The 15,954-nt window shown below is 47.6% G+C and overlaps 1 protein-coding gene across 4 annotated transcripts in view; it reads left to right on the plus strand.

Annotated features, from left to right (window-relative positions):
- CHD5 (chromodomain helicase DNA binding protein 5) overlaps positions 1 to 15,954 on the plus strand; it is an 86,044-nt gene that overhangs the window by 35,816 nt on the left and 34,274 nt on the right. For 3 of the 4 annotated variants that reach the window (XM_050931749.1, XM_050931750.1, XM_050931751.1), the window contains exons 5-15: positions 301 to 539; positions 2,292 to 2,416; positions 5,076 to 5,199; positions 7,142 to 7,308; positions 7,882 to 8,103; positions 9,998 to 10,204; positions 10,352 to 10,563; positions 13,491 to 13,622; positions 14,235 to 14,343; positions 14,918 to 15,109; positions 15,201 to 15,401. In XM_050931749.1, coding sequence (XP_050787706.1) covers positions 301 to 539; positions 2,292 to 2,416; positions 5,076 to 5,199; positions 7,142 to 7,308; positions 7,882 to 8,103; positions 9,998 to 10,204; positions 10,352 to 10,563; positions 13,491 to 13,622; positions 14,235 to 14,343; positions 14,918 to 15,109; positions 15,201 to 15,401 — 1,930 coding nt within the window. Of the gene's footprint in view, positions 1 to 300; positions 540 to 2,291; positions 2,417 to 5,075; positions 5,200 to 6,855; positions 6,930 to 7,141; positions 7,309 to 7,881; positions 8,104 to 9,997; positions 10,205 to 10,351; positions 10,564 to 13,490; positions 13,623 to 14,234; positions 14,344 to 14,917; positions 15,110 to 15,200; positions 15,402 to 15,954 lie in introns of those variants that run through there. The other variant, XM_050931752.1, reaches the window with a different exon arrangement.

The following is a 15,954-nucleotide window of genomic DNA, read 5'->3' on the forward strand; positions in this document are numbered from 1 at the left end:
AATTTTTTGTTGTTGAAAATTGTGAATACCCTCCCCCCCAGCTGCTCTTTAAACTGGTTGAAAACAATCAAAGATTTTTTTCGGAAAAAAAAATCATTGAATGTTTGAACATTTCCCCTCTTTCCTTGCTAGGGCAGTTTTGGTTTCTCCCATTTTCAGTGCATCTGTGACTCTTCACAATCGGTGTCAGGCATTGACCACTAATTCATGTGACGCTTTTCCCCAGCGCGTGATGAGTTAAAACAATCAAACCGCAGAGGAGCCCTGTTGACTGATGGTTTTTCCTGCCCCACCTTGCAGGCCTCTCATTGCCAAGAAGAATCCCAAAATCCCCATGTCCAAGATGATGACGGTGCTTGGTGCCAAATGGCGAGAATTCAGCGCCAACAACCCGTTCAAAGGCAGCTCGGCTGCAGCAGCGGCGGCTGCAGTGGCTGCAGCCGTGGAAACAGTCACCATTGCACCCCAGGTTTCTGTCAGCCCTCAGCAGTCTGCTCTGCCCATGGCCATCAGGAAAGCAAAAACCAAGGAGGGCAAAGGTAAATGGGCCAGGCAGGAATGAATGGCTAACCAGACAGCTTGGGTAGAGCTTGCAATGATAAATGATACATTTACTTGAAATATATTATTTAGCCACTAGATGTGTCTGTGTGCTACCTAGCTAGTTCCAGACAGGGTGTGAAGCCTGGTAAGCAAGGGAAACAAAGCTGGAAATTGAGCTCTGGGGAAACTTGTGTGTGTCTAGTTTGTATTTGTTTTCTACAGTAAATGCCACGGATGAACTGTGATTCCTTATATCATGACCGATCATGTTAGCAGGACCATGGAAGATTGTATAATATATTTGTATCCTATTTTAAATAAAGCAATAATCATAATATTTCTTAATGTGATACCTGTGTTGCAAAGGATCTCAAAGAGCTTTATACATATTCGCTAGTGAAATCTCGCAACTGCCTGGAAAGTGCACTTTTCAAGCTGGTGTGAATTTGCAGGCCAGTAAGATCAGGACTGAGGGGCATTGGAAAATCTGTTGGGGGAAACTCAAATGGAATAATAGGGGTGATAGGATGCAGGGCAGGACATTGGCAGAGCAGATGTGTTCTGTCTGTATGCCTCTGTAATATTCAGCAGTCTGGACTGACCTAGGACGTTCAAGAACAGTCAAGAGACCACAATAGAAAAGATTACAAAAATAACATATAAGGTATTTGATTTCCTAGAAGGCAGGTGGAAGGACACTGCCTTCAAACCCCATTTGCAAGCACAGAGCTGACCAGGTTAATCTACAGCAGCTCCTACAGAATTGATCTCATTTTTACTGAAATGAGTCTGTTACTATTAACATTTTCCTGCTCCTGACGGCGGAGACGGGAGGCTTCCCTCAGCCTTCAGAAAGGGCTTCATGAGTCATTGGAAGAAAAAATGGGGAAAGGGAGGAGGGAGAGGAATCTCCCTTTGTTCCTACAGTGTTTTTCTTCATGAAGTTTGTGTTCCAGTTATGCAGCAATCAATTCCCGATGCCTCGAGAGCTTTGAAAGGAGCAGCCCGAGAGGCTTGGTTCAGTTTGCAACAGTTTTCCTTTCCCATAGTTTTAGTGCAGCATCTCTCAGTCCACTTGGTTGATCTTGTGGGAGGAAGCTGTCAGCTGTCCCCCTGGCCACACCCTCAGAGGTTAGTTATTTGCACCCATCTCTGCAGTATCTGAGCTGCAGTCCCTTTCCTGGCCCCTGGGGGGCAGGCTGCACTCTTCCCCCAAATGCAAAGCAGTTAAATATGAACCCTGGTTTATAAGTGAAGCAGCTGGCCATCCCTCAGTATTTGCTTAGGGTTCCCACTGCGGAGCCACAGAGAGCCAGGAATACAGGGGAAAGTAGCACCTTCGGGGAAGGAGACATGCTGCTTTCATTGCTCTGCTCTTGCATTTATAAAAGTTCAGTGAGGAATGTATGTGAAGCATCATTTTCAAACAGGAAGGAAACTGTAAAAATGTAGACCCTTGGTTCTTTCCCAGCATTGAACATGGGACCTTCAGCACCAAAGCGCAGGCCTTTGCCTCTTTAACAAAAGGCGTCGCTCTGTTAACGGGTAGCAGTAGTAGGCACTTATCCTCTGTGTGGATTCAGTGTGCGTGGGGGAACATGATGTGATAAGCTAGAATGTTACGCAGGCAATGCAAACACTCAGAAGATACTTGAACGAAGGTAAATATGAGTGATGGGATTTGGGGAGAATGTAGAAATCAAGGCGTCCATCATTAGAACGTCAAGAAAATCTTTCTGTTCATTTAGGTCCAGGAGTGCGGAAGAAAATCAAGGGCTCCAAAGATGGGAAGAAAAAGGGGAAGGGGAAAAAGATGGTGGGCCTGAAATTCCGCTTTGGAGGAATCGCCAACAAAAGGAAAAAAGGGTCCTCAGTAAGTTCTCTCTGTCTCTAAATGGTGGATGTTGGTGCTGATGGAAGGTGCTGGGCGGGCAGCCCTGGAGATTGGAGTCCTGTTTTCCCCCATTTTGGGTAGTGGCCTGGCAGGCTTCCTCCCGCAGCATTCCTTATCCTGCCTGAAGCCCCATTCGCGGATAGAAGAAGGGTGTTCAGTTCTGTCACTCATTCAGTTTTGGCTTCTTTCTGCCAAGAAGGGAGACAATTAGTGCCAGTTGCACTGATGGGCAGTGGATGTGGATACTTGTCCCACAGAGCTGGGCTGTGACCATCAACCCATTTTGCACAGGGGGAAATTCACTCCTGTGCAGAGAGGGGCCAGCACACAGTCTGTGCAGCACCAAGGGCTCAAATGGAATTTAGATGGGGCATTGGCCCTCTGCACTGGCATGCATTTCACCCACTGGGAGCACCAAGCTTCCTTCAGCTGGGGAAATGCTGGCAGTCCCTCTGCACTTGGCCCTGGGAAAGGAAATCTTAAAATCTCATTTGCGTTTCTTTGTTAGAAACCAATCTTTGCTCAGTGGGTATTCTACCCTTTGGAAGAGAACTGCATCCAGGCTCACGTTCCTAGAGATGGCATGTTTGGGAATTTCTTCCTCTAAAATCATAGAATCAGTTTTAATACTTTGCTGTGGTGAGTTCAGTGATAACATCATTTCAGATTTCATTTGCAAATAAACTCTTTAGGGTCTGCCCTTGTGCTGAATGCATGTCAGAGAGAATTATCAAATGCTTTAATTATATTACCATATCTAGCCTGTGATTTTCCAGCACAGCTCTTGGAGTAGATGACCATAGGAATAAATGCAGAAACAAACAAATCTGTAATACAGTTTGCATGCTGTGCACTTGGAGGTATATGAATATCAAAGGTATGCAGAGTATTTTAAAGAATAAATCTTTTAAAAAACTGTTGAATAAGGACAGAACTCCTATAGGTTTTGATAGTATTGATCAGAATCCCATAAATTCAGCCTTATTGGAGTTCACTAACCCTCTGGATCCATTGCACGTAATATAACCAGTTTGTAAATTACTTTTGTGCAACAGAGATTCAAGCGAAAGAAGTGTTTTTGAACCAGTCCACTGCAGTAGTTTTCAATCATAAGTATTGAATATGTGGCAAATTTTCAAAAGTGGGCCTTAGATTTGTGCATTCACATTTTCAAGTGATGCTAAAAGCTCAGAGTTGCTCCCGCGGTTAATTAGAGGACTAAGTACGGGGGATGTGTGAATCAAAGCTTTGGGGAGATGGGTTTAGGGTCCAGAATGAGAATTTAGACATGTTAATTTTAGGGGGGAGGTCACAGTGTAAGTTTTAGCTCATTTAACTATTTGCCAAAAAAAAATCAGCTAAGTAGTGAGTGTGTGAATTTTTGTGTGCGCGTGCGCGTGCCAGGGTTACAACAGACTAAAGCAATGGAAGTGTCTGTGCCCTCACCGTATCGGTCCTGGAGAGGTAGTGCAGCCACCCAAGCGAGGGAGAGGAGGAGAGCTCCCCACTTTTAGCAGAGTATGTGGTAGCTTTTTTTCCCCCAGCCCTGCTCCCCCTCACTTTAACAGACACACATGCTTGTTTAGTGCTTTTCCTGGCAGGGGCTATTCTGGATGAGGCCTGGAATTCTGAGCCCTCACTGTGTCGGATAGGCAAAGCGCCTGTTGGCTAGATCAGTCCTGTTTTGTGATCCAGGCAAACTCTGAACTGTGCTCAAATACAGTATCTCATGGAGCTACTTTTAAAGGGCACGAGCCAACAGCTCTTTACCTGCCAGGCCCTGGGTGAGGATGCTGCATTTCTCCTGCAAGACTAAATCCGTCTGGTTGCCTGTGCTGTAACCCCGACTCACCCAAGCCGTGCCATTGACTCCACTGAAGCTGTTGGCATCAGTAAGGGGTGCAGGGAGTGGCCCTAGTGGCTGAGGTGTTAGATCAGCCGGTTGGGTCTTCTGGTCCAGTGTCCTGCCTCTGGCCAATCCCTGGTGTTCAGAGGACACTGAGCCGTCTCAGAATGACCCCTGGCTGGTTGTGCAGTGCAGTCTGCATTTGTGGAGGTGTTGTCAGAGACAGCCAGGGGAGCCCACCCTCCATTCTTCTCAGGTAAGTGGAGAAGGAATTGGACTGTTGCCTGATTTAAATGGCTTGATTTGCACCCTTTAAATCTGCACTCAGAGTCTTTCAGTGATTTGGGATCTTAACCTGTCTGCTCCCTTCAGCAGCTGCTGGAGGTGCCAGTGAACAGGCTTGGCAGTCTCTCTGCAGAGCTGAAGGGAGAGAGCATTGTCCCGCAGACACCAGATACAATCCAGCCCTATTTGGCTCGACACTGAGTCCGAGAGACTGGTGTAATACATACGATTTACTTTGTGACACACTCTCGTAACCTCTGCACAGTGGCACGAGGAGCCGTATAAGCCTGCATGTGGCCTATCCCTAAATACTCAATGAGCCTGCAAGCTTTACCGCTTGCTCTCAATGGGCTCAGCCCCGAGGAGCTCACTCAGTGGGCTGTGTTCTCCCTGTGCATTCGCCCAGCTCCTCGGTGCTGTGCTCCTCCTGCCACAAGGACTGGCCCTCTGGCAGCAGGGGACGAGAAGCCAATGCTTTGCCTCTGTGTGGTTTGATTTCCCTTGCAGAGTGAAGAGGAGGAGCGGGAGGAGTCAGACTTTGACAGCGCCAGCATCAACAGCTCTTCGGTGCGCTCTGAATGCTCGGCGGGCTTGGGGAAGAGAGGGAAGAGGAGGAGAAAGAAAAAGAGGAGTAGGCCATTTCTTTGTACTCCGCTCCTGTTCTGTTTGGATTTCCCGCTTTGATGTGTGCTTCTCTGGTCCCTGGAGCCCTGTGTGGGAGCTTTCACTGCAGCATCTGACCCTGGCTCCGTGTGGGGGTGTGTGGGGGCGAGGGCGCCTTCATTCACACTCAGCGCGAAATGCCACTGCTGGCTTGTGTCTCGTCAGGGCTGTGAGCAGCTCCCGTTCCTTCAGCACTGCCTCGCAGCCCCAGCACAGCCTGCTTTGGAGGGAGAGCCCTGTCTGCTGGCCTGGCATTGTTCCCCTTTCATGGAAACAGTATTTCTGGGAACACGCCACCAGTAAATTTAGCCTTATAGTGTGACCAGCCACATAGGCCAAGGTGTCTAGCTGACATTTGGGCCATAGGGGAGCATGAAGATGTGAACAAGATTAGGTTTTTTTTGCCTATGTTAAATGCCAGAGTAATTTGCAGGGCACATGCTTCTTTCAGCCTCACGGACATGCCCTGGGATAAGAAATGTATGCAAGCAGCGGGACAAGGCACGCAGCAGGGTATTGGATCAGACGTATTTATCATTTTTGGATACCATTGATTTTTTTAGTGACTCTTTCTCTGCTTCATTGCTACTGAAAAAATCCATAAAGGTCCCTTTGGACTGAGCTGCCCGGAAGTGTTCCACGGGCACCAGCTCGGCAGCTTCTCTCTCTGCCCCCGAAGGACTCCAGGAGCGAAGTGTACGACTGGTTTCCCTCCACCCTCCCGGTCTTCCATTAACTGCAGCAGCTTGGCTCCTCCTCAGCTGTTGCTGGCTCAGCACAGCCATCTGCTCGATGGCAGCACTGGCCCCGCTGTGTTCTCAGCTTGGGCAGTCATTCACTCTTGTAGTGCGACAGAAAAGATCCTTTTCTTTTTATCTTCTGTCCTTGCTCCGCACAAGATACTTCAGATCCAGAAATTCCAAATGTCCTGTAGCTTCTTATCTTCACCCTCAGGTTATACCTCCAGCCAATCAAAGGGAAGCTTCTGGATGTGGGGCTGGAAGCTTCTGCTGGGATAGGAAATGAAACTGTCTCACCCCAGCCATACATAGTCCTGCTTCTCTTACACCGGTGAGAGCTGAGCTTCCGAAGACTGGGACTGGCTGCGAATCAGTCCCCTCCATGAAGACGGAATCTGTTTAGTCTTTTTGTTTGTTGTTCACGTTGCAGCAGTGCATGGAGACCCCATTGTGCGAGGCGCTGTACAAATACCTAGTGAGAGGCAGACTCTGCCCCAAGGAGCTTATAGTCTTAGTAGATCAGGCTGACAAAGGGAGGCTCATTATCTTCCCTAGTTTCCAGATGAGCAGTTGCGCACAGAGCGTTTCAGTGACTTGTTCAAGGTCACTCAGGGAGGCTGTGGCAGAACTGGGACTTGAAGCCAGGTCTACTGAGTCCTAGTCCAGTGCCTTAACCATAGAGCCATCCTGCCCTTCCTTGTCCCCTGCTGTACCAGGTTGGAGGAGCTCCTGCCTCTGAATCTAGAATGCACACAGGGAGACCAGAGTAGTCCAAAGAGGAAGAGTCCTTCTCGGCTGTGTTATTGTTGCATGGTACATTTGCAGTTGATGGTGATGGTATCTGCGGAGGTTTCTCTGACTGGCCTCCCTTGCAACCTCTCCAGGTTCTGGCATTCTCCATTGAGAGCCTGAAGGAACCAAAGGATGATACAGTGTGGAGAGAGAAAGAGAGACAGAGGTGAGAGGATGCTGTGTGCAAAGACCCAGATAAACTGATGCTGAGGGACAGAGAGGTAGGGGAATGTAATAGATGGGGACTAAGGTGGAATGTTCTCTTTCTTTCCTTAAATATAATTAATCCTTTTACAAGAGAAATTGTCTCGTTTCCTCCTGGGAAAGCATGTGATGGCTGCTGCTTCTCTGACTGTCCTGTGTGTCCCTTGTTCTTAGTTGAAGAAGGGGATGGATATGAGACCGACCACCAAGATTACTGCGAAGTCTGCCAGCAGGGAGGGGAGATTATCCTGTGTGACACTTGTCCTCGCGCCTATCACCTCGTCTGCCTGGATCCCGAGCTAGAGAAAGCACCCGAGGGCAAGTGGAGCTGCCCTCACTGTGTGAGTAACTGTGGGGTTGGTTTGAAACTAGGCAACGTTGCTGCTGAAAATCAGCTTAGAACATAGTTGGGAGCACTAATGAAATGAGGGTTGCTCTTCTGAAGAGAGTAGTGCTCAGAGATTTATGTGTCCCACCCCTTGCAGCACATGGAATTATCTAAATCACAGCCGCACCCTGCCCCAAAGGAGCCTTTGTTTTTCAGTTGGTGCTGTGTGATCATTGGCTCTCAAACCATGCCCGGGGCCAGAGCGGCAGGACTTGTGTAGCCAGGCTTAGTTGCAGTATTCCCCAGAGGTGTGGCTTAGTGGAGCTAAGATTCATGTTGGAAATGGCCTTGGCTCCCTGGATTCATGGATCCAAATCCCTGCCAGGCTGACTTAGCTTCTCAGCCTCCTCAGGCAGTTCCTACCCTAACAGGAGCTCTGGCAGATGAGTGCTCAAGTGCTTAGGATTGAGAACTCAGCCCACAGGGGAAAGCGCCCATGTGTGTTGAGACACATATCAGATACCCCGGGGCACTGGATGGGCCACCTAAGTAAATACTCAGCACTGTGCTGATGCCTCTTCCCTAGGAGAAGGAAGGGATCCAGTGGGAGCCGAAGGAGGAGGAGGAGGAGGAGGAGGAGGAAGGAGGCGAAGAGGAGGAGGATGATCACATGGAGTTTTGCCGTGCGTGTAAGGATGGCGGGGAGCTGCTGTGCTGTGACACCTGCCCATCTTCCTACCACCTGCATTGTCTGAACCCGCCTCTGCCGGAAATACCAAATGGTGAATGGCTCTGCCCTCGCTGTACAGTGAGTGTTACCAGCATTTGTCCCCACTCTCACTTCCTCCTGGGCAAGGAGTGGGGCTTAGCTTGACCTGAAGGTTTCAAAACTAGAAGCTAGAGTCAGGGCAGTCAGGTGCCCCTCTCTGATGGGCTCTGATCCCACCCCCTTTGATGTGCCCACCATCCCATGCCCTCTTCCCCGTTGGGCCTGCCATCCTGCCCCTTACTTTCTGCTCTGTGAAGTCTGTCATCCCCTCCCTGACTGCCTCTAGGGCAGTGGCTCTCAAACTTTTGTACTGGTGACCCCTTTCACTTAGCAAGCCTCTGAGTGTGACATTCCCCTCTTATAAATTAAAAACACTTCTTTATATATTTAACACCGTTATAAATGCTGGAGGCAAACGGGGTTCGGGGTGGAGACTGACAGCTCATGACCCCCCCATGTAATAACCTCACGACCTCCTGAGAGGTCCCGACCCCCAGTTTGAGAACCCCTGCTCTAGGGCCTGCTGGGTCTCTGTAAGGCTCCGTTTCCTGCACAGACTCACTGCCCTAGGCAGATGACCGGTTATTTCCCTGAAGCTTTTTAGATTAAGTGTCAGGTCCCATGTCATGCATCTCCTGCGTGAAGGAATCGCCCCACCAGAGGCAGCCGAGCTGCAGTGGCAGGTAGGCATGATTTGTGGAGCCCGTGGCAGCACTGAGAATTAAATATGGGAACAGTGAAACAGTTATTACCTCCCAGCCCATTCTGTCCCCAGCTGGGACATGTGTAGCATAATGGCCGCTCAGACAGAGCCATCCTTTTCCAGCACGCATGCATCCAGGGGATGGATCTGCCATCATTCAAGGTGCCTTGTGGGGGGGGCACTCTCACACCCACCCCAGCCCATGTGTTTCACCCTTCTCACTCAGGCTTACTTGTTGCTGTCTGACCAGTAAAGAAGGGCACTGATTAAGAAGCAAGCCCTGGGGTTGACACAGCAGTTTGCACCGACCTCAGAGCACAGCAATTCCTTTCAGGACTGTCCAGGCTGAGTCAGAGGTGGCAGGCCTGGCTCTGGGGTTGTTAAAAACTGCCCAGTTTGTTGCACGACCTTGGGTTCCCTTGAGTCTGGCCTAATTTACTGCCAGTTGCTGCTGCCTGTCCTGCCTGGGGATTTCCCACCGTGGAAGCAGTTTTCAGTTATGGCCCAGACTCCAGCAGAGACTGCTCAGGGGGGTTCTGGATTAGTGCTCCTTCCTCTCTGCTCAGGCAATGCCCTCCTTCCCTGGACAGCTTACTCCTGGGGGGTTTCTGCATCACTGCACAATGCAGAATTTGTGCAGAATTCATGTTCCCCGCAGAATTCTGTTTTCTCCAGCAGAATTTGTGATTTCCACCGAAATGCTTCCTTTTGGTGGAAATCACAATTTTCAGACCCTGCCCTGTGACAGTTCCTGAATCCTTTTTTGTTGTCTGTATTGTGACTGACATACTTGCTGACAGATATTTTGTAATAAGTTACCAAAATAGTTGAAACTGGCTGATTATATGGTGTTGTTTTGACAAATAAAATATAAAGAGTTTTGCAGAATTTTAAAATATTGTGTGTAGAATTGTTAATTTTTTGGTGCAGAATTCCCTCAGAGTAACAGCACCCCTCACGGCTTGGCCTGGGCACGATCTGTGCTACATTCCCCCACTGCAGACCTCTTTGCCCTCCAGCAGACTCCACTGCCAGTGCAGGCCCAGTGCTCAATCCAGGCCAGGCCTGGTGTTCAGCCATTGAGAAGCCAGGGGCTTGGTAGTGATGGGTTGGGCTTTCCCTAGTGTTTAAGGGCTGTGCTGCCAGGGGAGAGGAAGTGGGAAGTGCTGTGTGGGGCCCATTTTAAACTATGAGTGTGTGTGTGTTATTTTTACCACCTTTTATTCTCAGTGCCCTCCCTTAAAAGGCAAAGTCCAACGCATCCTGCACTGGGTCTGGAGAGAGCCCCCTGCCCCCTTCCTGTCTGGGCTCCATCCGCCTGACCTGGAGCTGTCTGTCCCTCCGCCAAAGCCCCTGGAGGGGATCCCGGAGCGGGAGTTCTTTGTGAAATGGGCAGGGCTCTCCTACTGGCACTGTTCCTGGGTCAAGGAGCTGCAGGTAAGAAGCAGCGTGGCTGGTTAGAGGGGGACTGCGTGCGGTGCGGCCCATGGCTGGGCCTGGCACACCTGTGGCCCTTTTCAACAGGTGTGGGGGCAGTGCTGAAACATAACCAACTCCCCACTTTGTTGCTGTCTCCGGGCACAGCTGGAGCTCTACCACACCGTGATGTACCGCAACTACCAAAGAAAGAACGACATGGACGAGCCCCCGGCCTTCGACTACGGCTCCGGGGACGAGGACAGCAAAAGCGAGAAGCGGAAGAACAAAGACCCGCAGTACGTCAAGATGGAGGAGAAGTACTATCGCTACGGCATCAAACCCGAGTGGATGATGATTCACCGAATCCTGAATCACAGGTGGGGAGTTGTGTGGGAGAGAGGGGTTGGGTGTACAGACTCCTACAACTCCTATAACATCAGGGAGCAAATATTGCCCATAGGGCCTCGTGAAGATCTGTAAGGAAGGAATTCTGAGTGAAAACTGATGCATTCACCTTGCCTCCCTTTGCAAATGAAGGTTTCTCCTCATGTCATTAGTATGGACTGTGTGATATTCCCAGTCCTGCAGAGGTTTTTGGGGTGGTGATTTATGGTGATTAGCTAGTTTTTTTGGGTTTTTTTGGGGGGGAACTAGCATTTCTGTAGCAAACAGTATTTCTCTGTCAAGTCTAGTTTGTGGGAAATATTCATTAAGCAACGGTTAGATCTGCTTGTGCTAGGAACACAACGTCCCGCAGGGTGATCAGGGAGATGTTGGCGAAGTTACACACACAAAGCATTTCTAGTTTGGATTCTACCCACTGATGTTATTGAATCTGGCCTTGAATTTAGACAGCCCAGAGTGTAGGGATCACCCAGACAAGTGCCACGTGGCCATTCGTGACACAGCACTGTAATATTAGAACATAGACAACTTGGTGTCTTGATAGGATGGGTGCTGCTCGTGTGTCACCAGTGTTAACCCAGAACAATTCCACCAAGTCTAATGGATTTAATCTGAATTTCCAGACTGTGTAAGTGAGAGCAGAATTTGTCCTGCAGTGTTTCTCCAAGGCCAAACTTTCTCCTGGCCAGGGGATGGGGATTTACCTACTGCTTTGCTTCTGTGACACTTATTTGCTCATCCTAAAGAGAGTAAAGCTGTAAACTTATTCCAAGGCTATCATCACCTTGGAAGCTCGTTACAGAGCTGAAAGTGAGGCCCAAAATGAATTGTTGCATTATTTCCATTTCTATTAACTTGCACATTAAAAATATAGATAGTAAATTCTTCCAAAAGGTGGATCTTGGTGTTATTAAGCCTTCCCCAAATACATTATTTGGATCCCTGATGCCAACTAATATTTTACTGAAAAATTCATACATTTCTTCTGCGACTCGGTGATCAGTCTTTCTCCTATTGATTGCACCATGCAGCTGCTATTACTCACCCAGATTACTCTCAAATGCCAGTCCATTTCTGTGTACGATGTTCATTTCTTTGGGGAATCATGCACTCCACCCTCACTCAAATCACATCGAAGACATTAGCAGGAATTTGAGAATCACATGTATACTGAGAGGTAGCTAATGCACACATAACTGCCTCAGAGGCTAATGGGACTGTGCATGAAGAGAAGAATGTAAATGAATTGCATATGTGAGTCCTTTCAGTTATTTAGCCATGATACCTGCATTTATTTGTGCTGAAGACATTTCCTATGTATTAGATAATCTTCTGAGCTGATAGCTTTTTAAAACAAAAAGTCAAAAGGCAAGGATCACTTTGTAGAACTTCTAAATTAGGAATCACACACTTCTCTTCAAAGCTGTTTGATGGGGATTGAGTAAAGTTGTGTGGCTAAAACCTGTGCCAGAGTTACATTCTGTGTAAATAAGGCAGGACTTGCCTTTTATCAATAACCGGATTCTGAAAGGTTTTTATTAGTTTTTCAGTGTAACTGGGATGAGAAATGTATAAGGAGACATGATAAGCTTTTCAAAATAATGAATGGACTAGAGAAGGTTTACTGGGAACTTTTGTTCACTATGTCCCATAATACAAGAACCAGGGGACATTCAATAAACTTTTAAAACTAGTAACTTTTCACATAATACAAAATTAGCCGGTGGCACTCACTGCAACAAGATACCATTGAGGCCAAGAGCATAGCAGGATTTGGAAGAGAAATGTGTATAAATGTGAGAATATCCAGAACAATAGTAAGAAAAAAATTAACAGCCCCAAGAATATTGGAAGGGATATAAACTTCCATTCTTCAGGGCATAAGCCAACTTCTAACTAATGGGTGTTAGGAAAGGACTTCCATAAGTGCCTGCACCTTTCTTTGAAACATCCGGCAGTGTTGGAGATAGGATACTGGATGAGCGCCTACGTTCCTGGGCATAGGCTGAGACCCTGCCCTGCTCCTTCTGACTTTCATTCTTCTAAGTTTAAAAACATTTAACTAATTCTCTTGTTCTTTCACTAACAGCCCTATGTTAACTGATCTCTGAGCAGCCATGGACACATACTGCATGCTGTGCACATACTCTGACTATACAGCCTTCAGCAATGTGGTGTTATATAAATTATTGTCCCCAACACTAAATTACAGGCAGTGCAGACACAGTGAAATCGTGTGGCTTTTAGCTTCTGTGATTGATTAAACATACACAGCAGATTAATGGACCATTCCACCTGAAACTATTGATTCCTTCTTGGTGTTATTTTAGCTCTGCATGGACCTCATAATCTGAAGGCACAAACAGAGGATGGAGTATTCGGTTTCTTGAAAACAGGGTCATAGTAAGCTGCTTGCTTAGGATTGAAACTTGGCTAAACTATTCTTGGTGCTCCCCCCGGGAATGTTCCTGAATCCATCACTTTTGGAAGGGCAGGCCCCCCATTGCTGTATATTTATATCTGGACATTTGGTTGTTTTGTGCATGCTTTTGTGCACGTGTATGAGAGATTTATCACACAAGCAGCCCATCTCTGGCATTCTTTCCTCCACTGGCTCTGTGTGAATCTCCTGGGTGCTAGCTGACGGGAGACCTGAGCATGTTCTGTTTCATGTTCTGCTGGGTGCAGGGTTCTCTGTTTCAATGGACTTTAAGTAAACTCTGCTGAGACTTCCAGGCTCCGAAGGCTTGAGGGTTTGTGTTTGAGAGAGAGGAAGCTGTCTCATGAGGGAGATGTTTCCATTGCTAATACACAGCAATACAAGGGAAACACCAACTCAGGTGATGTTTGTTACATTATGTCATTTCAGTGACGTGATTTTATATATTATGCATTCTAGCTTTGATAAAAAGGGAGATGTCCATTACCTGATCAAGTGGAAGGATTTACCCTACGACCAGTGTACCTGGGAGATTGATGACATAGACATCCCCTACTATGAAAACCTGAAACAGATGTACTGGAATCACAGGTATGAGCCAGGGAGGCAGTGCGGTCTGTAGTCTGCACAGGCACTATAGAGCCATGCAGATCTACAGCGTCTAAAGTGACTGGGGATTTTTGGTGCCTCATATTTTGAGTGAAGAACTGGAACCACCTTAAAGGAGATGGATTTTCATTACATGGGTAATCTGCACTTTCTGAAAATCAGGCCCTTTTAAGGTGTCTCAAGTTGGGCACCCAAAATCTCTAGTTCACATATCTGTTTACTGCCTATCTATAGTATCTCGAGTATCCACTTGTCTGTGTGCTGTAGCCATTCATTTTTAGCAGTAGTATTAATTTGACTTACTGCATTTCCAAGACAATCCATTGTGCTGGGCTCTGTCTAGTTTTTAGGGAAAAATATAGGAGTGTTTTTATTTAGAGTAAATTATTACATGTATTTTGGGTGACATTGCCTGGCTTGTTATAACCTACATCCTTAATGATTCGGCTGGGGTGGAGAAGTTTTGGTGGGGAAAGAATGAATGGAGATTGGCTGGGAATTCTAAGCTCTTGTGTGGAGGCCACGAGGGGAATATCCTTCTGCCTATCCAGCTCCCGTTTTCTTATCCATGCCCTCTGTTTAATGGTCTTCCAGGGAGCTGATGTTGGGGGATGATATCCAACCTCCAAAGAGGCTGAACAAGAAAGGGAGAAAACTGAAGGAAGAAAAACTAGAAAAACCTCCAGAAACTCCTATTGTTGATGTAAGTGGGGTGTGAAGGCAGCAGCGCAGGAGCATGTGACTCAGCTGAGACTCTCACTGGCTCGCCATTCTTGCATGCTCCTAAGAAACGTTGTAGTTTGTTTCAGTATTTCTTTGTGTTAAAGCCCAAACCTTGTCCAGTCCTGGGTCTCACTGGTAACTTTCCAGGGGGACTAATGCTGCATCTCATTTACATCAAAGGGAACCATTTTCAGCTGCCCTCAGTTGTACGGTGGAGGAGCGGCCCATAGAAACATGCAGTGCAGCACCTCCACCTGAATGGCCACGTCCCACAGGTTTTCTCTGTTCATTCCTTAAGCAGAATTCTGAAGAGGAAAGGGATTTTCTCAGGTGTTGGACACAAAATGGAACACTGCATGCTGGAACCTGTGGTCTGCAGGCTGCAGCTCTGTACTAAGGACTGCATTTTGGAACTGTATGAACTGCATTTAAATCTTGATGTGGGCCTGTCTGTGTTAAAGCCTTGACCAGGAACCTAGCGGGATATAGAGAGAAGGAAGGTGAGGGGATGAACAGACTCTGCAGACTTTGCATTCTGCTTCTTTCCCTTGCAGCCTACAGTTAAATTTGACAAGCAGCCATGGTATATTGATGCAACAGGAGGCACCTTACATCCTTACCAGCTGGAGGGACTGAACTGGCTGAGGTTTTCCTGGGCCCAGGGAACTGATACGATCCTTGCTGATGAGATGGGGCTTGGGAAGACGGTGCAGACCATTGTGTTCCTGTACTCCCTGTACAAAGAGGTATTTGGCACCCGCGGAGACAGTCCTTACTTCCTTGGCTTCTCGGAGCCTGGGTGCAGCATACTCACCTGGAATTTGTCTTTCTGAACAGGGCCACTCGAAAGGGCCATATCTGGTTAGTGCCCCTCTCTCCACTATTATCAACTGGGAGCGAGAATTTGAGATGTGGGCACCTGACTTCTATGTGGTGACCTACACGGGGGATAAGGAAAGCCGGGCTGTGATCCGAGAAAATGAGTTCTCCTTTGAAGACAATGCCATCCGGAGTGGGAAGAAGGTTTTCCGAATGAAAGTAAGTCCTGGCTAGCTACACCCGACCTTGCCTGAGGCAAAGCAAATTTTACTATTGGCAAGGGAGAGGGTGAAAGATGCTAGGAAAGATTAACTGTCTTACTTGTTGGGTATGTAGAGAAATTCTCCTCTCTAAGCCTGCTAACAAATGGCAAAAGAAACTCTCTCTTAATGAGCCTCTCCAGGCATCTGTTTCTCTCTTTGGGGCTGTCTTGGGAATTGCAAACTCCTCATGCTCATCTGAGCTCCCATTATCTCAGCTCTCATTCTGTCTAATGGCTTTGAGACAGGTTCTTTGTTCCTGGGATATGTGTTCCACCTACATACATTACCACTGCAGCAGGGTATTTGCTGTCCTTGGACTCTGGTAAATTGTATTCTTTGTGCCAGGATCCAGGCTCCTTCCCCATATGATTTTCTCAGTTTAGCACTCTCTGTAAGATAGAGAACTGTAGTTTCTGTTTCATATGGACTGGCCTGTGAATCAACATCAGAGAGCAGGATTCCAGCAGGAGAGGAGGGAGAGAAGTAGGGATGGGAAATTTTTGCACTCA

Source organism: Gopherus flavomarginatus, chromosome 21, assembly GCF_025201925.1.
Source record: "Gopherus flavomarginatus isolate rGopFla2 chromosome 21, rGopFla2.mat.asm, whole genome shotgun sequence".
Classification (NCBI taxonomy): Eukaryota; Metazoa; Chordata; order Testudines; family Testudinidae; genus Gopherus; species Gopherus flavomarginatus.